Source organism: Brachionichthys hirsutus, chromosome 3 (assembly GCF_040956055.1).
Source record: "Brachionichthys hirsutus isolate HB-005 chromosome 3, CSIRO-AGI_Bhir_v1, whole genome shotgun sequence".
In the NCBI taxonomy this organism is placed as follows: domain Eukaryota; kingdom Metazoa; phylum Chordata; class Actinopteri; order Lophiiformes; family Brachionichthyidae; genus Brachionichthys; species Brachionichthys hirsutus.
Window position 1 is genome coordinate 10955953 of NC_090899.1, and position 26869 is coordinate 10982821.

At 40.0% G+C, this 26869-nt stretch overlaps 1 protein-coding gene across 1 annotated transcript; it reads left to right on the forward strand.

Moving 5' to 3' along the window:
• Nucleotides 1-1078: 1078 nt before the first annotated feature.
• LOC137912189 (ankyrin repeat and IBR domain-containing protein 1-like) lies at nucleotides 1079-26683 on the forward strand. Its single transcript, XM_068756543.1, has 19 exons — nucleotides 1079-1266; nucleotides 2308-2608; nucleotides 3458-3640; nucleotides 5126-5243; nucleotides 6799-7007; nucleotides 8310-8398; nucleotides 8521-8665; nucleotides 8984-9150; nucleotides 11047-11135; nucleotides 11862-11992; nucleotides 15283-15417; nucleotides 16117-16203; nucleotides 17092-17158; nucleotides 17747-17892; nucleotides 18230-18408; nucleotides 18569-18620; nucleotides 21205-21316; nucleotides 22857-22900; nucleotides 23950-26683. Exons 1-19 carry the CDS (start codon nucleotides 1079-1081, stop codon nucleotides 24853-24855), a joined length of 3348 nt encoding a protein of 1115 aa, XP_068612644.1. The 3' UTR covers nucleotides 24856-26683.
• Nucleotides 26684-26869: the final 186 nt, after the last annotated feature.

Below are 26869 nucleotides of genomic sequence, written 5' to 3' on the forward strand. Positions count from 1 at the left end.
TTTTTTAAGTCAGGCCCAAATTCGGTCGGTGTAAAAGCAGCCCTGAAAGTTGAATCAGCATCATTCTAGAGCAATTTAAACAGAGCCTGAAGATTATAAATCTTATTGAGTGTGAGCCTCGTTGGACGACTGCTTGACTGCATTAGATTTAGCCATGTTTACCTAATAAACTGAAATTATAAAAGAATGTGCAGTACCTGTTTTGGCAGGTTCAAATGAACAAAGTCCCAACTTAGATTTAACTGGAAAAATACAAAAGTAAAGGAACTGCCAGCTGTTTCTATCTTTGGTACACTCACAATTATTCGTTTTTAGTTAGCAGTGGGTAAGTGGCTTTCAGCAAATTGCACATATATATATATATATATATATATATATATATCAAGGCATGATTGTAAGAATGGATTTTCCAAGTAACGAGAATTAAGTATACATTTTATTTTAATGAAATAGGATATTTATCTATACTGCTTTTCTGTGTAGCTGGCCAAAAATACATGAAATTATCACACTGCCCAAATAGCGGTGGCCATATGGAAGCAAAATGCTGACTCGCTGCATGTTGCTCTTGAGTCGAGGATATTTTGTTTCGCAATGACTCCTGGACTCAGTGGGATTGGCAGCACTGGCACGGGCAGGCGGAAGCTCCTGGTGATGCAAGAACACATTTTTTCCTTCCCTCTGTTTGAGCTTTTTTTTTGGTACAATGTTGAGTAGTTCAAAATAAAAAAAGAGAAACACGAGGAGGTGGTTTTCAGTGCAGTAGTGAGGCTCATGACAGAGTCGTCAGAGCAGCCTTGGAGATGCCATTCTGGTTTTTGTGACTCCGATGCAGTGGAGGTGATTAGTCCTCTTGAAAGTGTGGACAATGTGTTTAGCATATTGGGAGAACTGGGCTCAATCTATTATTGGAAAACAGTCTGATTCACCATTATATACCGTTATTATGGCTTTTACTACTGTTTTTCTTTTTTCCTTTAGGAGGCTAAATATGCTGGCGTATTGGGCTTGAGCAGACTGAAGACAACCGTAGAGGCTGCTGTGTCAGTCCAAGCTTGGACCAAGGTTAGTAGGAGCCATGGGGAACACAGCGACCAAGTTTCGTAAGGCTCTCATCAATGGGGATGAAGTGCTGGCCTGCCAACTGTACGAGAGCAACCAGCAGTTCAGAGAGGCTCTGGATCCCAACTCCACATACGGAGAGTCCTACCAGCACAACACTCCTCTGCACTATGCTGCCCGGCACGCCATGACACGGCTACTCAGGTCAGGATATGGCTCAGATAAGAATAAGCAAACATTAATACATGCAGAGGGAGAATGTGCATGTTCAGAGTTTCATGTTTTGTGGCTTTTAGTGAAGGTGAATGGCTTATCGCTGGGTTGTTAGATAGGAGACCAATTTGCTGTTTGCTCTCCACTGTTAATTAAATTCAGTTTTAATATTTTTTATCTTGCACCTGTCTGTTCAGATTAGGATTGCAATTATATGAGATTTTGTCAGAAAATCCCAAAATAATAATATGTTATTATTATTATTATTGCTGCTGCAGTGATTTTGAAGGGATGCCTTCGTGTTGGAAATTATTTTTAGCCGTCCATGGCAACCGGTCCCTTTTTTGCTATATTTAAGATAATATTTTATTGTGCTCTATCTCTATTTGTCTCTGTCCAATCTGTCTCTCCACGTAGCCATCTGTTAGCAGTGTTCAGGAATGCACCATGCTGGGTTGGAGATGGATGGGGCTCCGGAAGCTTTCCATTCCATGTGCTAATAACCTTGCGTGTGTTCTTCCTTGCTATAAGACCCTTCATTCCTATGCTAACATTACGTTTTAATTTCCAACTTGGCATGGAAAGTCTTGCAGCTGGGACTTGGGGTTTTGATATGTTGACAGGAAAAACAGAAAAGTGAAGTAGTATAGTAGTATATTTGGTTAGAGCTGATCCTGATGATTTTAGTGTCCACACGAAGCACATGAATATCCACATATGTCTTTACTGTATAATTCTGTAGATCCCAATCATTTAATTTAATGTGAGGAGCCCTAAACTATTGAAGAAGCCCCAGTTACACTGCAGCTCAAATCAGTCATGAAAATAATGAGGTAACTTTGCTTTTTTTTCCCATTTCTTTTTGGCCAGTCTATGAAATGTCCTTCATGGTATTTGTATTGGCTAGTTATTCTATCCAGAAAAAGTCTACTTTGTTGAATTAAAAATTGAACAAATTGTTATGACGTGTTTGTTTCCCCTAACAACCATCATTCCAGTCATTTCTGTTCCTGTCTGTTTGTTTTTTTTTAGGTCTTTTCTCCTCAGCAAAGATGGAAATCCTAACAAGCGTAATGTGCACAATGAGACTTGTCTGCATCTTCTCTGCATGGGGCCCCAGATCCTCACCTCAGAGGGGGCGCTGCAACCCCGGATCTCAAGGCCCTATGAAGACCAGCAGCGGCGGACGGAAAGCCTCCAAATCGTCTTGGCATGGACCGGAGCAAAGCTGGACCGTGGAGAGTATGAGAGTGCCGATATTAATGCCACTGACAATAAGAAAAACACCTGCCTTCATTATGCTGCTGCCTCAGGCATGAAGACTTGTGTGGAGGTGAGCTTCCAGAAATTATATTTTGTCATTGATGAAGGGCTCCTGAATCTGAAGAGCCTTATTGGGACAAGGAGCGAGCAGAGTGGAAGGAAGCTGAAAGGGTTCATAGTAACCCCGATGCTAATGGAAGTTATTTGTTATATGTCCTTTCTCACTGAATATTTGAATGGCTGGTGCGTCGGCTCAAATTGCGATGCAAGTTTAGGGGCACACATCCGTTGCTTAAGTTTGATCGAACCCTTCCCTTGTTGGTTTCACAAAGGGTCATGCCGCACAAACCACTTTGACTAATCCATGGTGCAGGATGCATCACATACGAAAGCCATCTAATTTTAAAGAAACCTATTATGAGTATAATCTATTTGTGTAATCCAAATGATGAAGGATTTAGAGTGAACCATAAACAGCTGCAGGAATCGGATGGCTTCTGTGGTTTCACAGGTAAGTAATTGTGACGCATTGACTCACGTATGTCTACAATTCTTGATTTTGTAATTTTCTACTGTACAAATGTTTCTCTTTAATTTTGGCTTCCTTGTTGAAATGTAATTTGAACCACATGCTTAACCAAATGGTAAACCTGCGATGCAGGCGGGCATGCTGGTAATGAAGAGAGAAATGTTTATATCTTTTTAAAATATAGCACAAAGTCGAGAAAAAAAGAACGAGCCAAACAAAATAATCTAGAATCATGAATAGCACTTTCATACTTGATAAGTACCGGTACATGAAATTGGCGTGTCTGCCATAATTCTAAAGTCTACTAACGTCGAGTTAATGGTTTTTCACTCTCTTTATATTTGAAGTGGTTTCCACATCCAAATGTTCCTCTTCTTTTCACTTGTTCAGTTCCTGGTACAGAGACAAGCAGACCTGTTTGCAGAGAATGAAAACCGCGAGACTCCATGTGACTCTGCAGAGAAGCAGCGCCACAAGGAATTGGCCATGTGCCTGGAGTCACAGATGGTCTTCTCTCTTGCCCCCGAGGCAGAGGGTATAGAGGCAGAGTACGCAGCCCTCGACCGAAGAGAGGTAGAGAATGACGTGCCAAAAAATACAGGCTGCACAACTTCCACTGCTGTCATTATCAATATCACAAGGGTGGGCGATATGACATTTGTATATATTTAAAACATTTGTACTAGTGTTATTATGAACGATGCGATATGGTCCACCCATACTATATACAGTGGAACCTCGGTTGTTGAACATAATTCGTTCTATAATACTGTTTGAAAACCGATTTGTTCGAAATCCAAAACTATATTTCCCATAAGAAATAATGAAACTAGATTAATCCATTCCTACGCACCAGATTAATGCCCATTTACATGCCTACAGTTATATTAATATGTAACTACGTGTATCTAAACATTAGATAACACATAAAAGTGAAAAACAAAAGCATAGTAAATTGAATCCAATTCTGTATCATTTACATCTTTACATACGTTTTGGCTGTGTGTGTGGAGGGCGGTGGAAGGATTGAAGGAGGAAGTGTTATTCCTTTGAAAGGGAGTCCCCCTCCATAAATTGACTGGGTAACTATCCTGGGTTTTATTTCCTTCTCTTTCGCTCAGTTTTATTAAGAAAAATCAATGTTGTTGATTTTGCCATTCCGTACTGCGCAGAAAGATCTGAGACATGGATGCCATTTTTATATTTGCCGATTATTTCCTTTTCAAAACAGTGGTCTTCACTACTTTCCTCTTCGCTTTTCCAGTAGTATAACTGCTGCCTTTCTTTGGATCCATAACTAAGAGTTAAATAGAATAAAGTGAAGAAGAACGCACACAAAGTGAAAAATTAGCACATTCTTTCTCCTATGGCAGGTCGACTCAAACCGAAACTACTCGGGTAGACTCCGCCTTTGTTGTTTCTTCGGATCGCCTCGGCTCCACTCGCGTGTTTGAACTGTGAAAATCTGTTCGACTTCCGAAGCATTTTAAACTCAATTTTATTATTATTTATTGAAAACCGAGTCGTTCGAGTGCCGAGCTTCCACCGTAGTGACTACTGAACTAGCCTTTCACATAAAGTCTTATGCGTAACTGCCCTCAATAGTTTAACCCAGTCAAACCCACTTGGGTGTTATATTCCTCTTTTGTGGAACGACAGTTTTCCACAGCCTACTGTTCTAAATGCCGGTGGGAGCCTCCTGATCAGGACCACGCATCACATTACAGATGCTTTGGTGCGTAGACAGACAAACAAAGTGGTCACAATGAATAGTCATCCAAAGCCAAGTGACAATCATCACCAGTGTTACCTTAATGGGACTCGCGTGTTAGCGCTCTTTTATGTTTGATTGGTTTTTACTCTCTTATGTGTCGCCTTTCTTTCTTCTCCCACTATTTCCTTCTTCTACTCAACTCATCCTGTGTTTGCTATGGCTTCATTACTTAATTACTCTGCCACCATGTCCCCTTTGGATTCATACCCTCTCCTCTCCGCTCCTATTTATTCTCCTCTTGTCGCTGTCCTCGCGTTCTTTCCTCTCCCATGCCTCCTCTCTAGCTGTATGAGGGCCTGCGGCCTCAGGATCTGAGGAGGTTGAAGGACATGCTGATAGTGGAGACAGCCGACATGCTGCAGGCTCCGCTCTTCACAGCAGAGGCGCTGCTACGTGCCCATGGTACGATTAAACCACCTATCTTTGTCTGTCAGTCTCTGTCACACACAGTCATGCACACACTAATACTCACACACAAAGAGTCACACAAACACGCAAGAGTATCTACTGGTCCTTAAAATAGTTGACACTGGCAGTGTCCTGGTGGCCTTGCGGTTAAATAATTTGCCAAATGCGGCATGAACAACTTCCCAAATTTGATTCTAGCCAGAAAGCATTATAACTCCCCGCATTCATTTCCTTCCCCCCCCCCCCCCCATGTTTCCTTTGTGTTTACACAGTCACTATAATAATACTATAGATAAAAATGCCAAGGTGAAGGCAGTGAGTCTTAAAATTCACTGCTGTTAAATGTTAAACTAGCAACATGCCTGCCAAAATCTTGAAATGCATTTCATTTTGTTTTCTCAGAGATTTCCCTTGTTTTACAAACACTATTTCAATGTTTACTCATAAAGAAAACATTCATTGTTAAATTGGTCTTTTATTTGTGTTGGGATTCGAGAGGTCATTTCTCATGGAGAATTCATGCCACACTCCAGTGATTTCCTTGCAGTTAAAGAGGCAGATTGTGAACAGCCTTTGTGATCTGAAAGAATTCCACTTGCATTTCTCTCAAGGGAGGGTGTCATTCTCAATGCTTTAAGATCCTATTTTTTGTTTCTCTTCTTCCCAAAATATGTGAGAAAGCACTTCTACATTCGCAAATTTACAATGCATCCCCTTGACAATTCCAGTGCGATGGCACACACTCTGGACTTTAATACAGCCGCGACCATTAAGAGAAAATTGTATTCATTGTTAATTTTATCTAACATTTAAGTCTCTTTTATAGCTAAATAATCAGTGGTATACCGCCATTTCGTTTTCCATTATTAGTCCTTTTTTTTTTACACAATTCTCCATGTCTTCCCATTGAACTGTAACCCGGTCTGTGCCTCTGACAATTTGTGTTCATTTTGATACTTGCGACTAAATGTGAAGACTTTTAATTTGTGGACTTCTTTTTTGATGGCCAAAAGCATGAAGATAGGGTCATATTCATTTATGAGTTTTAATTGAATGGAGATGGGGGGAGGGGGGGGGGAAGTTGTTGCAGTATTCATTACCTAAATGAGGCCATTTAGAGTCTGAGGCATTTGATTGGTGGTGAAATGTGTCTGGAGGCTGACAGTGGCCTAATTGCACAGTTGACCTGGTCATGATCCTTATTTTATGACAAGATTTTTTTCACCAGATAAATTTTGTACTAAAACATTCTGCCAATTTTGATTTTTATACTGAAAAAGCCCATTTGCTTTGTGAGATTGAATAGCTATTCTAAAACAGAAAAGCAGATGGCAGCAAGTCGTTGCATGTTGTTGACAGTTTGAAAAGCTTGGTATCAGAGGAGTGGGATTTGTGTAGACCTTAGCAGGTTCAGCAATGCACTTAAAATGTAAAATGCTCATCATAAAACTATTAGATGTTTTCCATTTATGTTCAACTTTCTTCTCTGTTTGCTTTTATGTGATAGGATTTATTTTTCTTTAAATGTGTTTTTACTTCATGGCAACAGATTGGGACAGAGAGAAGCTCTTAGAAGCCTGGATGGCCAATGCAGAGGAATGCTGCCAACGCTCAGGGGTACAAATGCCGAACCCACTTCCAAGCGGCTGCAATGCCTGGGACACCTTGCCCTCACCCCGGACACCACGCAACAACCGCTCCTCTATCACCTCCCCTGACCAAATCAGCCTCATGCCTACCGACGAGCATTCTTCTCTGGTGAGAGCTTGACGGTTGTCTATGTCTAAATTTAATGATCCAAAATAAAAAATAAGATCACAGCTACTTTGTGTTAAAGTGATCCCTAACTGTTTTGACAAATCGGCCTAAAAACACAAGGATTTGCCGGTGGGTTTTTCCCACGGCCGAACATTTATGAGGTCATTATAGAGCCTTATTGACCTCTTTCAGCAAGAGCAATCCCTGCCACCCACTTAATTTCCCTCCCATTATCCTGACCTTGCCTATCAATTTCTGGATTATTATCAAAAATGCTCGACATTATTTTTCTGCAGTCTTCCTTTGGAAGCAGCAGGCAGGTAATGTGGGAAGTCCATTTTGCTGATGGCAGTTGGGCCACTCACAATAGAGTGCCGATTTGAAACATCAAGTGTTTGATGAGAGATAGGGCGCCCCAGAAGTGGTCAGAAAAAAAGGTCAAGGGTTTTTGTTTTACTTCTGTGAAGTATCAAAAATGTAGCTAACTATCAGGTGATTTAAATTCTTGAGCTACCGAAGCATATAGCCATAATACAGTTGTCCAAACGTTTCACTGGTACTGGAGGTACTGTCCATTTACCTGTTGTCATATTTGTAGACGGTGTTTTTTTGAGCAGCAGTTTATAATCAGTGTTGCTCGTTTCTCAAACACATTGATAGTTTATTCACTATTGTCGGGCACAAAGACGAACAACAATCGCGGTGAGGCTTATAGATTAGTAGATGTAGGCCTACTGCCTACCAGAAAGGCTGGTCTTTAACTATGCTGTGCCAATCGACCTGCTGTACTCGAGGGCCCTTTTAAAGGTCACAGTCGATTATGTCACATTCTGCTCTTTCACAAATCAATACTTACATTGTTGAAGTACACGGCCTCCTTTATATCTTTTGTAAGGGTCAGTTTTTCACTGTAACGAGGCCTGTGTGTTTTTGTCCCTTCTTACGTCTATTTGTAGCTCAAGTTTCCACAGAAACCTGAGACAAATGAGGAAAAAATGGAGAGAAAACCTCCTGAGAGAACAGTGAGCTAATGAGTGGTCATTAGCTTTGCTTTAGTTTTTTTGTTTTTTTGTCCAATTAATCAGGGACTCCATTATGTGTCGTTTACGCATGCTGACACATGATTACGGGACCATTACTACCCATCACCAGATTTTAAGCCTGCATATTTTAGAGATTTGTTGTATGTGTTGAATCAATGGGTGATTAATTTCAAGAAAGATTATTATTTTTTTAATTAAAAGTGACAAAGAGTTCAAAACTATTTCTCTTGTCATAACACATGTATTCCGTTTGTGTCAGTGTGGTATCTGCATGTCATCCATCTCCATCTTTGAGGAGCCCGTTGACATGTCCTGTGGCCACGAGTTCTGCAGAGGATGTTGGGAAGGGTAAGTTGTGCTTTTGTTTGGTCTGCAAACTCTGCAGATTGTTTCATAGGGTGCAGCTCATTTTCTGACACAAATATTCTGAATCTCTGTGTAACACATAGCCATTTGAAATGTCTTCCCAGGTTTCTAAATCTGAAGATCCAAGAGGGTGATGCCCACAACATCTTCTGCCCAGCCTTTGACTGCTACCAGCAAGTGCCTGTGGAAGTCATTGAGAGTGTGGTGTCGAGAGAGATGGACAAGCGCTACCTCCAGTTTGACATCAAGGTAAGCACATGGGGGAAAAAATAAAGCAGTACGTAATATTTTTTCTTTTAAGACACGACTGTAGCAGCTCAATTTCACTTTACTGATTACAGTCTTGACTTGCTGCCTTTTAGAAAGCACTTTGAGATTACTCTTGATTTGGGGTTATCCAAATAAACTGATTTAACGTTCAGATATTTGATTTTTGAATCTTGAAGTGATTTGTATATGCACCACAGAACTATTAATTCAGGGGTCATCCTCACTGAACCCCTTACAGGTCATCAAATGATTGTTGAATTGCTGACTGATTTAAAGCTTTGTTTCTTCTGCCAACAGGCATTTGTTGAGAATAATCCAGCAATCCGCTGGTGCCCTGAGGCAGGATGTGAAAGGGCGGTGAGACTGAGCACCCAGGGCCCTGGAAGCTCCACTTCAGACCCTCTTAGCTTTCCTCTCCTTCGGGCTCCTGCTGTAGATTGCGGCAAAGGCCATCTCTTCTGTTGGTTAGTCATCAGTCTCACATTAAATGTACCGATCAGCCAAGCCACATGTCTAATATTGCAGAAGCTCTGACTTGTGTAGATGTGGTATCTGGCACCAAGACATTAGCAGCATATTTGAATTCCTCTGAGTTACAATGTTTGGCTTTAGATCTGATGAATTTGGAGGCAGAGGAAACACCATGGCTTCTCTGTTGTGTTCTTCCAACCATTTCTCTGTGGTCCAGCTTTGTAGGTCTTTTTGGTGATGGACAGGGGTCCGGGTAGGCCTTCTGACTGGTCTGCTGCTGCTCAGCTCCAGATGCAGCAAATGACGTTGCTTTGTGTATTCTGACCCATTTCATTCAGAACCAGCATTAACCTTTTCAGCAGTTTATGCCACAGTAGCTTTTTTTGTGGAATCCGATGACACAGACTAGCCTTTGTTCCCCGCACATTTCAGCGAGTCTTTGGACATTTCTTTAATTATGTCTATAGCAGCATCCTTTCTTCTCAAAATGTAAAATATTCTGATGTAATATAAATCTTAGAATGTGTTTTTATCTTTGGTCAAAAAAGCTGTTCATTATAATATAATTTTATTTTGTCTTACAGAGAAAATTAGAAATGTGTGTTGATATCTCAAGTTCCCAAGTGCTCTATTATTGTGAAATATAAAAAAGTGTGAAATCACCAAAGCTCATCTGAGGATCATCCATCTAGTCAAACCCAGTAACTAGGAAAGAGGGACCATTTTCCGTGATGCCACCGACAGGCTAATGGCCTCCTCCAATGACGGCTCTGAATAGCATTCCATTGATTCTTTTGTTATGATAGAGAGGCTTGATGGAGATCGGTCCTGAACTAAATGGGGTGTGTGTGTGTGTGATAGCTTGTCTGGAGTTCACTAAACACTTGTTTAAGGAAAAACACGAAAACTAAGATTTCAATACTTTACGGTAAGGTAGGCTAAAAATGCCCCACTGGTTCGTAATTTATCTACATTGACATACCGGTAATTTAGTGCCTTTATTTCTTTTAAATTACACCTGATTTAAAAGTATTTTGTCAGAATATTCAGACATTTGTTTTTCATTTGGAGTATGTTTGGTGTCAAAGAATTAACCTCATCAACAAAATGTGAAACATAAATGTATGTGGAAAATGTTAACATACCTGTTTACTCCTATTAAAGGAAAATCAGATTATTTTGGCCATTAACGTACTTTGAGATAGAAATGGCTACCGGTATTCCATATTACTGCCAATTTGAGGTGACGGACTAAATGTTTTGCAATGTCTCCTCATCCGAAATGACGGATATCGATCTCCACGAAGCAATAGATGCATGAAATACTATGTTAATTTTCTTTAAACTTACGGACCAAATTCCAGTCCTATGCTGGATATTTATTGATTTTCTATGTCCGCATACTTACAAATGACTCATGTTTTCTGTATTTCTGAGTGTGTTACCTTGGCAGCATGCTCAAAGGCAGACAGGGCCTCTGTTTTTATTCCCAGAGCCCTGAAGAATGGCCTGGTAGCTCCATACTTTCATATCATGGATGCCACCACACATCCAATGGTACACACCTCACTGCGCCTCACTATGCGGCTCCTCAAAGTGGCCGTTGGGCCCACTTGTCAGGTTCACTCAGGTGCTCAGTTTACATGACATTGGAACTGACACGTAATGGAACTGGATGTAACATGGGATTGACTCTTATGGTTCCATTGACATTGGGTTGAAAGGCAGATATGGCTGCTTCACGACATTTGGCAGCATCTCTGACGGCACTGTGATTGGTTCTCTCATAATTTGTATTAATTCTATGAATAGTCCAGGGACAGAATAGCAGCTTTGAATTGGTAATTTCTACTTTCTGTATCACCTTTATCTGTCTGTGTTTATGTCAGGGAGTGTAACGGTGAGGCCCACGAGCCCTGTGACTGTCAGACCTGGAAGTTGTGGCTGCAAAAAGTCAATGAGATGAGACCTGAAGAATGTGAGTAATGGCAGTAATTATCTTATTCTTGTTATTTTTGTTGTTTGCTTGTTTGATTACAGACAGTTACTGCAGATCTCTGCAGGAGTTTTATGCATTTTTATTTCACATTTTCTAATGATTATTTCTACAACAATGGAAATGTGTTAAGCTATCTGCTGGGAAACCATTAAATAAATAAATTAATTTCACACCTGTTATTCTCTTAAATGTGGATGACAGGTTAAGGAAATGAATTGGATCTAAATAGCTTGCAACTCAACTACAGTGAGTCAGTAAAAATCCACCATGTTTGCATTATTTACTCTCACCAATAATATTCAGGATTTAGAAGCATTGATTTGACTACTGGCAAACAAATTGATGATTAAAGATGATACAAGTTGCTTTAATGTACTACTTCACCGATAAGACAGTCAACATATACCGGTAATTATTTTGGTTATACAACTACCTCTGTCTTCCATTTCCCCAGAATAATTTTTATCTTAGCATTTCAAACATCTGGGGTATTTTTATAATAGCCAATTTTTTTGTGGTGTGCGTATGTGTGGGGGGTGGGTGGGAACATGAGATGTTAACAAAATACACAAGCAATACACATTAGTCAGGCAGGACAATGTCCTCCTCAGTTCAGTGGTCTGTTTATATGATGTGGTAATAACATCCTCATTCTGTGTCATTATGCTTCTATTTGTTCTTCCTGCCCCCCCCTCCTGCATGCAGTGGCCGGTGTGACTGACGCTTATGAGGATGCCGCCAACTGCTTATGGCTGCTCTCAAACTCTAAGCCCTGTGCAAATTGCAAGTCCCCAATACAGAAAAATGAGGGATGCAATCACATGCAGTGTGCCAAGGTAAGTTATGCTAGGAGGCTTTGCATTTATATCTGCCATGTCTACTAATGCCTAACTAGAAAAGCACTCAAAGTGCGCAGACCTCCACCGAGCAGCTCATTCCCATCCTAATTAGATTTACACCGTCCACATGGTGATCTGGGTCATCACCAAAAGGTTCTAAATTGTTCTTGGTACCACCAACCAAATTTTGAATTTAATTTTATTATGCGCTTTTAACAACTGTCCATCCACCCATTTTCACGGGAGTTGCTGGAGTCTATCCCAGCTTGCTCCGGGTGAAAGGCGAGGTACACACATAGACAGACAACCACGTATATTTGTTGAAGTTGTGGTCTCAGTAATTGCTTCTGTCCTTCACATTTAAATTTCTTTCTTTCATAAAATTCCAAGATCTTGTCTTGTGAGTGTGTATTTATATTTCAATTAAAATGTTTTTCCCATTGTTACTAGCGTTAATTTGGGTGTTTTTAGAAGGCCGGAAAGGATTAAATTGTTTTAATTGACTTTATATGGGACTAATTGATTTGAAATACGAGTGATTTGACTACGTTATTGTTTGTCAAGGTATTACTGTATTTCCATTGTCTGTCTGAACCATCAAGCCTTTGAGGGAATTTCTTTCAAACATCCACTGGGACTCAAAAGATGATTTCTTTAGGTTTGGCTGGTCAAAGTCACAGTGCCCTTAACAAAACTGAATCGGAACTTAAGAAAAGTGTGACCATTACTCAGGAACAGACGTGAAGGGTGTAAGATTAGATCAGGCTTCTCGGTTAATGTGTGTAAATCATCTACAATTTCATAGAATGTGTATTTTCATCACAGCAACATCCACATATGAAGTATTGCAATACCCCGCAAGCTCTTGAGCATCACATGATCGTGGATGCGTGATGCAATGAAGCTCACTTACAATTAAGTATATTACGTTTGTTTGGAGAGACATCAATACATACAGCCACAAATTCAGTGTCATTTTGTGTTGGATTTTCAATTGCGTGACACATGAACACAGCGTTTTCAGGACACCTAATGTCTTACCTTTACCCTTTTTGTTACCCTGGATGAAATCAAGAAGAGTTTGTGGCACAGGAAGAGAAAATTACTTACAGTTGAGTCTCCAGACTTGCTTGTCAAGAAAGAGTTGTCACATGCTGGCCATAGTAGTCAAGACATCACTGCATCCCACTTGAGGCAGGCAGGGTGGGGCCTCTAGAAATAGTCCATCGCTACTGTTGGTCGGCACAATTCAGCATGCAATAATGACGGTGGAAAGGCAAACCAACATGGCATGGTTTGAACCTGCAATGATTAAAAGTGCTTTTTCATCAGTCCAACTCGATTCCAAAGTTTGAGCAGTAAAAATATAGGTATTTAGTAACACTGCTTGATATTGTCTGTTTTCATATCTTTATAGGTTCATTCTAATTTCTAACCATATTATTAGTGGATGATGATAGATCGAGTCTTTAAACTTTAAATGCTTTACAGCTGCTCATTATAATACATCACAAAAAATACAACAGCCAAGACAAAAGGAAAGGATATATATGCATTAGACATCATCACAGTTACATAACAACACATTGTGTGTGAAGTTCATATTTAATTATAGCAGTACCAAAGAATCATTCATTTAAATATATTGGAAATATGTAGCTCCGTTTCCATGGCAACTATTTATATTCCATGTTCAGGGGATGATTATATTATTGGAAGCTAATGCAGAGTTTATCATTACATTTTATCTTTGAGGTTGCAGTGGAGGTTCTTCTAAAGAGTTGTTGTCTTGCCTGGTTCTATGTGTCATACACAGTTTTCACCGAAAAAATGATTGGTGGATAGTAATTTAAATATCATAGCATTTCACATCAGCTTCAGGTCCTGATAGTGTAAAAATATGTCCCAGTTCAGCAGTGCAGTTGTCACACGCTGCTCATGCATCTGTGCATCTTGGCCGTGAGGCAGGAGAAGAAATACATTCTCTGTTTAGCAGACAAACTCATTATGATATTTCCTGGATAACAGATGGTCTATCAGTGCATTATAATGGGTAATGGTTTTGTCTGCAGTTTCCCACAGCATACCTCCGTGTGTCAGTGGAGGCATGAGAAATTGTTTATGACAAAGCAGCCAGCTTAGTTTTTCAGAATGAAATCGTTGTGAGTGTTGGCGCAGGCCCTGCAGCAGTCTCGGTATCTTGTTGGTATTGGTAAATTAAAATATTAAATATTAAACAAATCGTGTCTTTTTGTGTGAGGTAAAATTTTGTGACGACAAAGGTGTTGAGATCATTGGCAAAACTAACATCAAATGTTTGTCAGAATAGGTTTATCTTAAGAAGTGTACCACCTTTTTTATTTGTGAGCCAATTTTACTCCTGTCACTCTGATTTTCATCTCTTTTTCTGGTCAAGTGCACCATAATCATTTTTTCTTTGAATGTATTTTGTGTGTATAAGGCACAATATTAATTTCCATTGTTGGGACAACCACTTGTATATAAAATGATTTGTAATAATATAACTGGAGTCATCTTGTCAAGTGAATTTAGACCAATTTGCCCAATCAAAATGGACTTTCAGCAGTTTTTTTTACGTTCATTCAGTGTGACTTTCTTTACCAGTTTTCTTTTTTGTTTAAAACCCATTTAACAGTGAAATATAGTTTATTTCCTTGTCCTCAACATAATGTTTGAACCCAGGTAACATTAGTACAGGGTGGTCATGAAACTGTTGTCTTGCAAACACAAGCAGCTTTGTGGCAAAACCTTAGCATGTTTTACAATTCAGATGTGTGTATTGAGCAAAAAGAAAGCAAACTAATAAATGTAAATCCGAGAATTTCCACATTGCATTCACAATTCTTGCATTTTACTTGAATGCAGTAAAAGCCCCAAATGATTTATTTTCACAAAAATACCTCCTGGTCCAGTTTTCCCCACGTCTGCACCCTTGTTTTCTTTCAAAAGATTAAATTCAAAGAGCTCAACAATACAATTGTAGAGTGTAACCATCCTTCTGTGAAGCAAGGCAGGCATGCCTCACAAAATTAATTTCATTGCCTTGGATATGTCTCTGACCACGTCCACTTGCTGGGAGAACAAATCTTTGCAAAGTTTTCAAGGTGGAAATAAATATAAATGAAGCCTTTGTTGGAGACTGATTTTAGTTTTCATTCCCAAATGGCATGTAGTAATATTACAGCTGGACTAGAGGTAATATATCCGATCTGACAGCTACCCAAACCAGATTTTATTCTAATGTTTCATTGTTTCCCCCCCTCAAGTGTAAGTACGACTTCTGCTGGATCTGTCTGGAGGAGTGGAAAAAGCACAGCTCATCAACTGGAGGCTATTATCGCTGCACTCGCTACGAGGTCATCCAGCAGGTGGAGGAGCAGTCAAAGGAGATGACTGAAGAGGTACACACACAAATGTGCAGACTGGAGTCAGGCGGCAGCAGTGTTGGTATGTTTGGATGCCGTTAACTAATAAAAACCCATCCTCACCTTTTTATCTAATGAGACAAAAAAAAAAAAAAATCCATTCCAGCTACCTGTCAACACGTCGCATCATTAAAATGTGACATCAGTATGGATTAGAGTCTCTTAAGACCAAGTATCCTTGTGCCAGTCAGTCTATCCGGTATACACACATGGCCTGGCATTCAAAGGTGCAATACAGTCACAGTGAACACTCCAATTCCTTGTGACAGTAAGTGTGTAGTGTTGCCTTCCATTCAAGCATATATGCAGACATCAAAGTGCCGTACTTCCTGTGCCTGTAGACTAACCGGAAAGCTCCTGAGTATGCCGTTTACATCAGTAAAATGGAAATCATAGAAATACACACAAGTTCTCAAGCTTGTCTTTTTTGGAGCTATCCACAATCAATTCTACCTTCCTTCACCAAAGGTTAAACAAATTCGCCCTCGGCCTTTGCCGGTGTTCCTCCCAATCACTAGTACTGACTTCACCTGTGACACTCCTCACTCAATTTGACTGCTGTCGGCCAGAGCTCGTACACTTTGCTCTGTGAGGAGGAACAATCTGCTTAGGAGTTTATTTTATTATATTATTTAGTTTATTGTTTGTGACTGGTGTCTCATCATGATTCTTCAGGCAGAGAAGAAGCACAGGAGCTTTCAGGAGCTCGACCGGTTTATGCACTACTACACACGCTTCAAGAACCATGAGCACAGCTATCAGGTAAACACGCCTGACTTCATGGGTGAAACAAGCGGAAACTCATGGCTTAGTGTAAAACTGCCGCATGGTGGGGTGCAGTGACGTGCAGTCAGGGGAGGCATGTGCTATCATGCTAAAAAAAAGGTTCGATTTATCCAGTGATTTGTAATAAAAAGTTATTTGAGATTTAACTTAAACAGTTTTTGATTATTTTTAATGACCGTATTTCAGATGATGTACACTAATTAAATGTGCTGTTTTTGTGCTACAGTTTGTTTGTGTAAAGATCGCTGATATGATCATTTTTAAATAACCCGTTAACTGCTGCCAATCAAATGGTGAATAAGACACTCTGTAGAGTTTGTAAATCTAATTCTGGTGAAGTCAGTGCCTCACGAGCCACGAACCTCATTGCACGCGACTGGTGGGGTGGTAAGATGCACCGATGCGAAATACTGTAACATGTTAATAATAATGTTAGAATATTTTTATAATAGTTATAGTCTTATCTGTGATGCAACCCATATTTCAAAAAAGTTGAGAGGCATATTATGCAACCTCTTTTTTTTTTCTAAAAGATATTCAGTAAGGTTTACTTTTCATTCTTGGGGAGGGGGACAAGTGAGAGTTTGTAAACTTTAAAGCTTATTTAGAAGAAATGGCTGCATGAGTTTTGTCTTTTGCACATTTTTAATTTGAGCCTTAGCAGAGGTATCTGTGTGCCTTCTAGTTTGCTCCTGTTTTTGTACGTTTTACACGGTGCCCTCAGATCATTTTAATCAGGGTTATTATTCTGTCTCTTACTGTTGTTAATTAATGTTGCTTCATTTTCTGGCCTTTGCTTCATTGTTTGGGCAGGCATTTTTACTATACAATAAATCCTAACAGCTTTTGTCTTCCTGACGATAGCTGGAGCAGCGTCTGTTAAAAACAGCCAAAGAGAAGATGGAACAGCTCAGTCGAGCCCTGAGTCAAAGTGAGTGTACAGTCTGCAATAACTGTCGGTCTTTATTACACATTCAGACACATCTTAATCTATTCCCCCAATATTAGGCTTTTGGAATTGGGCAGGAGGGAGAGAAACACAAAGGTCTGATATAGTTCATATTCAGCAATCATGTAAGATAGGAGAAAGCTTTCTGAATAAGCTCTGTCTCCTTCTGAATAGACAATTACAAGCTTCTTAGTTTAGCAAAACCTCGTTCTGATACACAACACTGTTTACATTTTAGTAGTTTCTTATAGAGGCAGTACTCACATTATTGTACCAGCTGACTGAGAAATGCAAATGTCCAGAACTTAGTGTTTGAGCTCTGTTGAAAGTTATCACAATTCATCCTGCATAAAATGGGTCTAACTCTCCAACGTTAAAAGTTGGCTGTGATGGACACTCACCATTAGATATTCTCATCGTCCGTCTGTCCTTCATCATTTGATCATAGAAGTAACCTTTGAGGCAAAAACGGTTTCGACTTCACAAGTTCTCAGGGATTTTCCCAGTAATTTATGTGGAAACAACTGTTGCTGGAAAAACCCCATCTGCCGAACTCTTTCTCTCTTGCAGGACAAGGAGGCCCACCTGACACTACCTTCATTGAAGATGCAGTTCTGGAGCTATTAAAGACTCGCCGCATCCTCAAGTGTTCTTATCCTTATGGATTCTTTTTGGAGCCCAAGAGCACAAAGAAAGAGATTTATGAGCTCATGCAGGTATCAGTCCTACTTAAGTAAGAAGTTCTGGTTTTATACAGTTAATGATCACCACTATAGACGAGAGTTTCATTGCTCTGATGCCCTTTTTGTGTTGAAATACTCTAAAATGAATAATGATGCTCTCCTGGTTCTTACACGAGGTCTTAAAAATATTGTAGAGCACATACATACATTGTAGACCTTAAACTTCCCTCACCTGTATTGTTAAGATACTACTTATTAAATTTTACTGTATGTACCCACATTTGAATGTTGTATTCATACTTGAAAGTACATCACTCCCTGACTACCTAAAAGGAAAGAATCGCCCAGTCAGCCCTTTTTGTGTCCCTAGACTGACTTAGAGATGGTGACTGAAGATCTGGCACAAAAAGTCAATCGGCCTTATCTTCGGACGCCACGTCACAAGATCGTCCGTGCGGCTTGTCTGGTACAGCAGAAGAGGCAGGAGTTTCTGGCCTCAGTAGCCAGGGGAGTGGCCCCCAATGACTCTCCTGAGGCCCCCAGGCGCAGGTAACATACTGACTTGGATTAGTGTAATCTTTGAACTAAGAATTCAATATAACAGAAGTGTAGTTTAAAATGCTAAAACGTGACTAATTAGCTATGAAATATCAAGAGTTAATCACACTCTGAGAATGACGAAGTCTCTCTGTCTCTTCCTTACTTGCAGTTTTGCTGGTGGAACATGGGACTGGGAATACTTGGGCTTTGCATCACCAGAGGTAACAGAGTGAGCTTTCATTCATTTTCAAAGAAGGCTTCAAAATTAAAATGTCAGCTGTGCTATTTCAGCCTTGTGCTTAAAGAAAATGTGCCAGATAATTTTGTCTCAACTGTGACAAAAGAGTTTTGAACAAAGTTAATGCCATAACTTGAGTTGGATGATATTTTTCTTTTATTATTTAATATTATTTACTTGAATAAGTTTGATTATTGGTCGATGGAGTAGTGTGGTTCTTAACCTGATCAATTGAAAGGATTTATGTTATAATAACAGCAATAATCTATCCATATATTTTTACAACTATACAATTGAATATGTGATTTGAGCACATGTGTCACACAAGGCCCTGGGGCGAAATGTGGCCCTCCAAGTCATTTTTGTGGCGCCCGAGAGCTGTGTGCAGACATTTGTTTTTGTAAAATGCTGCATCTGTCACACATGTTCTTAACAGCCAATTTATTCCCATCACAAACTTTGGTTCGTACTTATGATTTTTCTCATTTACAGTATGGCTTTATCGCTAACAATTTTTAAGTTACAACCTTTTAAAAAAGTGATATCAAAACTGAATATTTTATTGTAATTACTGTGGCGTTTAAATAATTAAATAAAAAAAATAATAGTTATTTAACAGCATGTTAAGGGGCAGTTACATTTATTTGACAGTAAATGACATTACATTTAGTTAAATTATTTACTGTGTTATGGTTTACATTTGGCCTTTGGAGGGCAAACATAATGCTAATGTGGCCCTTGGAGAAAATGAGTTTGACACCCCTGCCTTAGAGAAACAGCATTTTAGTTGTCGCTCTCGCTGATAGTTACACCAGTGTTTGAGGCGGTAAGTGGTCATAATCACTGCATTTGAATCAGGAACCTGTGACTGATCAAACTGAAAATTGCTTGATTTTGATTAATGCTGGTACCTCCCTGTGATATTTAGTCAGGATTGCAGTAACTTAAACCCTGATCATTATATGATTGCACTCCCAATCCCCTTATTACAAACAAAGCCAGGATGTTGGTTTGACTCTTTTTTGATGTCTGGTTTACTTTGGCTGTGTAACAGCAGTGACAAAACATGATGACCCAAAGATCACCATATTATTCAGCACACTGGAGGAAGCCAGATGGTTCAGTGTTCCCCCAGTGCACCCAGTTGCAATGATTTAAAGCACAGTTCTCTGGAAAGTACCTTACCAGATTGTGCCTGATTATTGCATATTAGCACCAGGTGTTTGTAGTTAACTTTGACGGTCATTAAACTGTTGACAACATGATCGTCGGGTTATTGATCGCCATCCTCTTTTTTGTGCATCTTGATGCATGCACTTAGTAGTAGATTCAAAACTCTAAGTTTACTTTGTGATTTGGTTTTTCATGTAAAACAGTCTGATAGCTCCAACGCTCTTGACTTGACATTTCAGTGGACAGTCATATGCAAATCTTGGATCAATCCTAAATCTTGTGAGTATTTTTTGCCTCCCCAATTCTACCAGTGCATCGTTTCCACCATGCTTGACGTGTCATCATCACTGACATTGATATATTTCCACTCTACTGGCATTGCTGCTCAACGAACAGAAGTTAACTTTAATGTTGCCATAAAGTGGTGTTGATTTAGGTGGGTGGGATTCGAGTATTTATAAGAGTACACAAGCCTGACAGACATCTGACCAGCACCCAATACTGGTATTAGTTCCATTTTCATACACAAGCCTGCTTAAGAACATAACAAATAAAGCACACAAGCCACAAGAATATATTTCATTATGTGAGAGCTGAAAAGATGTGGCATCTCTTCAAAATAATAAATTATTGTCAGAATCAGATGAAAAGCTGTTCTCATCTGGATTTAAATCTCAAACCTGTAGTTCTGTTGTTGACAAATTATTTTGGGTGTGTGTATTCGTATGAATGATGTTCACAGAGAAATGTTGTCACCAGATGATAACGTCTGCTCATTCTCTAGGTTTACATATTGGTTCCATAATGAGAAGCCTCACTCTCTCACCTACAGGTGATCTGTTCCATCGTTCTATCGATGTCTACCGGTCGCTTCATAGCAGGATGTTTTTAGAATGGTGGAAACATGAAACAGACTGTGGCCGTTTAGCTCTTAATCACATGAATGTGTATCAATGCCATCGATCCATCCTTAAGCTGTTAAATTATTCACCAAACACGGGCATTGCTGGACCTATCCCAGCTGACTACGGGTGCTAGGTGGGGTACGCCCCGAATGTATTCATGATTTGTGCAAATGTACGAGATGATTGACTGGTATATGAATTTTGTATAATATTATTCATTGTTTGCAACAATGTTCATGTAATTCTGCAGCCAATGTACAAAATAACGATTTTGTTCATGCTGTCTTACAAAGTAGACATTTATATTCAGTTTAAAGTTAAACTAAGACGAGAGGATCATGTATCGTTTCAAATAGAAAAATATAATTTTCTAATTCCATCATGTCATTGATATTCTTAAAATGAATGGACCGAACAATATTCATAGATCTGTTACATTATTAATCTGGTTAATTTTTTTGTCAATTGTGTTTTTGTGGTTGTTTTTAGGAATATGCAGAGTTCCAGTACAGACGGAGACATAGGCAGCGGCGGCGAGGCGACATGTCCAGTCTCTGTAGCAACACACCTGACCCCGATGACCCCAGCGACACCACTTCAGGTACTGCATTGAACCTGTCAGCTATGACAGATCTTCTGACAGACATGTAACACAAAACATCCCTGAGTAAAGAACCAAGTGCAACAAAAACAATGCTGAATATGCCAAACTGCATTAATAAATGTTGCAGCTGGACTTGGCTCTGCCAGGCCTCAATCACAATCACAAACAATTTACTGAAACATGATGTTTGCCAGTAGGTCTGAGAAGAGATGAGGAAGAAGGTAATAGAAATACATCAGTCTGAGAAGGGATACGTAAGCTGTTTGTTAGGCTCTGGGACTCCACAGATCACCAATATCTACAAATAATGATAATAGTGAACCCTGCTAGAAGTTGTCGTGCTTCAAGAATTGCTCCGCCATCAAAGTGAAGCTTCATTCAGGAAGACAAAGGGCCAAAATACATACAAGTACAGGCCCCTCTCTTCTTAATAAAGGTCGGTGTTCATGGCTCTACCATTCACAAAACCAACATCACACCAATAGTCCAGCATTAAGGTAGCAGTGTGGGGATACTTCCCTGCTTCATGGCCAGGAAGGCTTCCCTAATTGAGGGAAACATGAATTCTGCTCTTTACTAGAACATGAAGGAGGTTGTCGGGTCAGCGGTCCGTGAGCTGAATCTCAGGTACAGCTGCTTCATGCAATAAGACAATGATCCCAAGCATAAGAGAAGGTCCACGCCTGATTGGCTCAAGTGGAACACATTTGAAGTTCTATTTCATGGCATTTGTTTCGTGTCTCATCATAACCTCATCAGAAGCTCCGATTGCATTCTGCCAGCCAGGAATACCTGGATCAAAGCGTGTCAGTGTCAGGGAGGATGGAGACCCTTCCCCTATAAAGGGCCAGTTCTGCAGCAACGGTTGGTTGCTCTTCCACCATAGACCGTTTGATTCAGGTTATTGCTGTTTAAGTTAATGCAAATGGATACAAAGTTCACAGGGCTGATACGATCTGTCACTGGTGGTGGTTTGATGTCGTCATCGTTGGTGTTGTTTGTCGGCATATTTTATTTGTGCAGTTTATAAATGATATAACCTGGTATAAACAATTCCTAGACTGATCCAGTGAATGAGAAGTTTCCATAAAGAGCGCAGCATAATAAATGAAATATTACTGCAATTACCTACCATTCTAATCTATGATGAAATATCATATCCATCATATGAAACTAGATTGATCCAGTAATTCTGTCATTGTTATTACACTGAAAGTAAATTTGGGGTGTGCCCCAATCCCTGCTCAGAAAGCCAATATTTCCGATCTATCAGAGTTCTGCTGTAGTTTTGGCATGTTGGGAAGTGAAGGATTGATACATTTTGCAGTCTTGAAGCCAGGTTCTGTTGTGCCGTGAAGGATTTATTGAATTCACATAGTAAATAAACAATAGTAAAAATAAAGTCTGGGGAAAATGCTGAAGGAACATACTCTTAGGTTGCTATTACGGCAGCATTTTGCAGGGTACTGTGCTATCCATGCGATTCAGTCTAATGAAGGATTTTTACTGTGTGTGCTTTTTCCCCCTCTCCTCAAAGACACTCAGGATGTTGGAGGTGGACATAGACGAGAACATCTCATGGTGAGTGCACGATCTCAGCCTAAGAGTTTTCATTCTCCAAAAATACATCATGTGTGCTTTATGTGGCAGAACTGATTTCTGAAGGTTTATATTTTCCTAAACGTAGGCACTTTTGAATAACCAGTTTTTAGTATTTTTCTAATTGATGGATTGATACATTAGCTCAGAATTATAAAAATAAAGATATGAATATGTCTAAATGTCGTGAATTCAATCTGTTAAATTTTACATATTGCATTAATTCATTGATAAATAAATAAAACAAGTCATTGAGCCACATCTGTGTTATTTTTGTAAGCATTTTTATTTTACTTATTCTTAGACTTACCGAATGTCTGTTCATGTTTCATGTTTTTAGTCAACATCCAGACATGGACCATGTTCTGATTTGCATATTGATTTTGAACCACACCTGCCTCCAGGCGAGTCAGCTGGGCTCGCCACCCACTTCAAGTTTGATAACAGACTTTAAGTTTGAACATATACTAAGATAATTTCAGCCCCAAAGCCACTAATAATTGTTTTTACCGCATTAAAGTTCAAAATGACTCCCACAGGAAACTATCCTGTGGGAGTCTTCTATCCCTATACCCAGGTTGGGTCACCGATTTGCATATCAGAATGGCAACAGAGCGGATTGTCATTTGGCTTCACTCTGCTCGGGCATAGTTCCCCATCTTTTGGATCTTGATTTTATGTTGTACCTCCCTAATGAAGCAGATTAATTAATCTCTGACCTTTATTTATTTGGAGGATAACTCCCTTGACACATTCTGGTTTTTCCAGGGGTCCTCAAGCGCCAGTATACAGAAAATACAGACTCCCTTTTCTCAAAAATAAGTGCATCTAAATGTACGTGGGACTGACTGAGGATGCATAGGCTGTTATTTTCTGTGTTTGATCACGATAAAAAGCACAATACTACACACTTTAACTATCTTTTGTTGCATATTTGAAATGCAAGTGTGAAACTGCTGGTGCACTGTACTGTGATGATAGTATGATGTTATACAGGATTAGATTCTGATGTGTTCTGTATTTCCTTCTAGGATCTAGGGTCTTTGGATGATGATGATCCTAACATTCTACTCGCCATTCAGCTTTCACTCCAGGACTCTGGGATGGCAGTCAATGGGTCAGGCCATGTTGTCCATTCCAGTGAAACCTCGCTTGGGGCTATTGGCACCTCCCTGCCTTCCAGGCTTGAACAGAGCACTCCAGGTGTTGAGGTTCTCCCCAGAGCTTCCCTAAGTAGCTCAGAACTGGTGGAACTGGGAGAGAACTTGTCTCGGCTTGGCAACATCAGCAGCCAGTACTCTGCTGCCACTGGTGTCCCCACTTCAACACAGCATTGTGACAGTCACCGCCAGGCCTACAGGGCTTCCGTTCCAATACCAGTAGCTCAAGGCAGGGGCAGCTTATCGACCAGCCTCTTCTCCTCTTCTAGTGACATGATAGATTCGCCCACATGCGGCCACGACCCGTCCTCGTCCTCTGCATTAGCAGCAAATGCTAACCTTCTGGGTAACATAATGGCTTGGTTCCATGACATGAATCCTCAAGGTGTCACCCTGGTCCCCTCAAGCTCATCTGACACCGAGTCAAGAGACGGCACACTTCATGCATGTGGGGTTAGTTGCCCACAGGAGAATGAAAAGGGTGGCGTGGTCGTGCCTGATGAATGGAAACCTGTGATGGCAGATGTGAGTTTCTGCTCTCAGAGACTGAGTCACATGGAGGATAAAGAGTGTGCCATCCCTGATAGGCCGACACAGCTAAATCTAGTTGGGCTTGACCCAATGCCGCTACCTTACATGGCCTCCCTTGATGCAAGTGGAAACCAGCGTAGAGGCTCCAAGGTCTGTCATGTCGACACACCGCAGTGTGACTCCATATCCGACCAGCTGCCCAGCACCAGCTCGTCTGAGTGGGAAGACCAAGTGCACTTGGTTTGAAGTGATAGGATAAGATGGGAAGGAGCTTAAAACACTATAGATTGCAAATTGTGCATGTGTGTACTAGCTACTAGAACACAGAATGAAGGATTAGAGGAATTATTGAATTGAAGTCTTAGCTTTGTCTAGCACCCCAAACAACCAGCCCTCCTCCAGAGAACGGGGTACCTGAAGGGGAGCCACGTGTAACAGTAGAAAATGGTTCTGTACTCATAGAAATATGAAATACTTTAATGTCGTTCAGTCTCTCCCCCCAGCGGAAGTAAATATCTGCTATGTGTCTGAATCAGGTGTGGGGAAGGTTCACTTCTGTCCAAAACTGCCTACTTTATAGGTGCCAAAACACCGACTAGCAAAAGCACAATTTGCAGTCGCCAAGTGGATTTTTCAAAGCAAATTGTGCCTCAGACTCAGCTGAACTTAAATGTGAATGTCTTGAGCCATATGTTTAGTATTTGAGATACTGGCTGAGTGATATTTTCAAATCTAAAATCTGTAGTGTGATGTGTAGCTCTGTAGTTTACGTGAAACATTCAGATGTTAAGTTGGTCCCCAGCTGAGTCGATCACAATTATTCATTTCAAAGCCTCAACCCTCCCTTTTAATGGGGCACGCGATCTGATTTTGAGGAGTTGCGTCGTGTCGTTCGGATCACGATACGGTACTCTGAATTTCATTGTGACCTGCTTAAATTAATGTCTGAGAACTGCAGCAGTCCTGTTTATACACTGCGGGAAAGGCCAGTGAAAGAGACAAACACGTAATCACAGTCAGACTTTGGTGAATTAAATAATCAAGCCCCATTTTCTGTATTAGCTCAGTAAGCAAAGCCTTCTTAGAGCGCCCAACAATGTCCCAGGCTGCATGGAGAATCCATGAATGTGTGTTGCATCTCAAACACACGAGGAGAGGTGTCCATGTCTCTGGAACAGTTCTCTACACGGTTAGAGATTCAGTGCCTTGATGTCAATCACCGTTATTGAATTATTTGTTCACAGTATTTACAGTGTAAACAAACCACTTATTACCTGTTAATTGCTGTCATCAACCTTATAGAATCAGATTCTTTGTAGCATGAATTTTTGTTGGATCTAGCAACAGTGTCTAAAAGGATAAGACTGATTTTATGATTTGGCTTAGACAGATGTACCGGTAGTTGGTCATACTCTCAGATCTTTCCCTAAATATTTCCCTCTGGCTTTCGTGTGCAGAGGGGTTTCTTGCTCTAAATGTTGAAGCAGTTTCGTAGAAACTAAAATCACTGTATTGACTTAGGAATGAATTGACCTACTGTATGTGTATTGCGTATCTTAACGGAAGACACTATATGGAGGAAAGTTAAAATATAAAGTAGGTATTTATATGAAATATGATCCATTATAGAAAATTGATTTTTACTAACCGTTAAATCACACACGAGCAGTGTTTTTACTTTTCAGACTCAATCGTGTTTCTCTACAGACTAAAGTCTGACATAGGTCAGCTTTTGTTTCTCACCTATAGAGCCACATTAAACCTGAAGAATACTGAGTGCCATATGGTTGATGGAACTGATGTAGCGTATGTGGGCTGAACAGAGGCGACAGCATGCTGCCCTTGTTGTGTAACAATATGCTGAACAGCAAAAAGGGTAGGAGACTGAATGAAATTTCTACTTCCTTTGAATTTCACCTCTAATGTCCAGGGGATTTATTTTAAAATAACATTTTGTAACTCATTTTGTTATTGTATTGCAACTAATCCTTGAAATGCTATTTGCACTTTCATACTCAATACTTGATACATTCCCTCTTTATATGAAAATGTTTGATGTGTGATGCCAATAAACCACGTGTTGAGTTTTAATGTATGAGTTTTGTGTTCTGATCAAACATGTTTATTCGAAAAATACACTTCAAATCAGCCATCGGGTTTTATGGGAGTGCTGAAGCTGACACACATCCTTAATTCGAATCTAGCTTTCAAAAAATAAAGTACAAGACAGGTGAAACAATTCAATCTTCTAAGAAAAAGT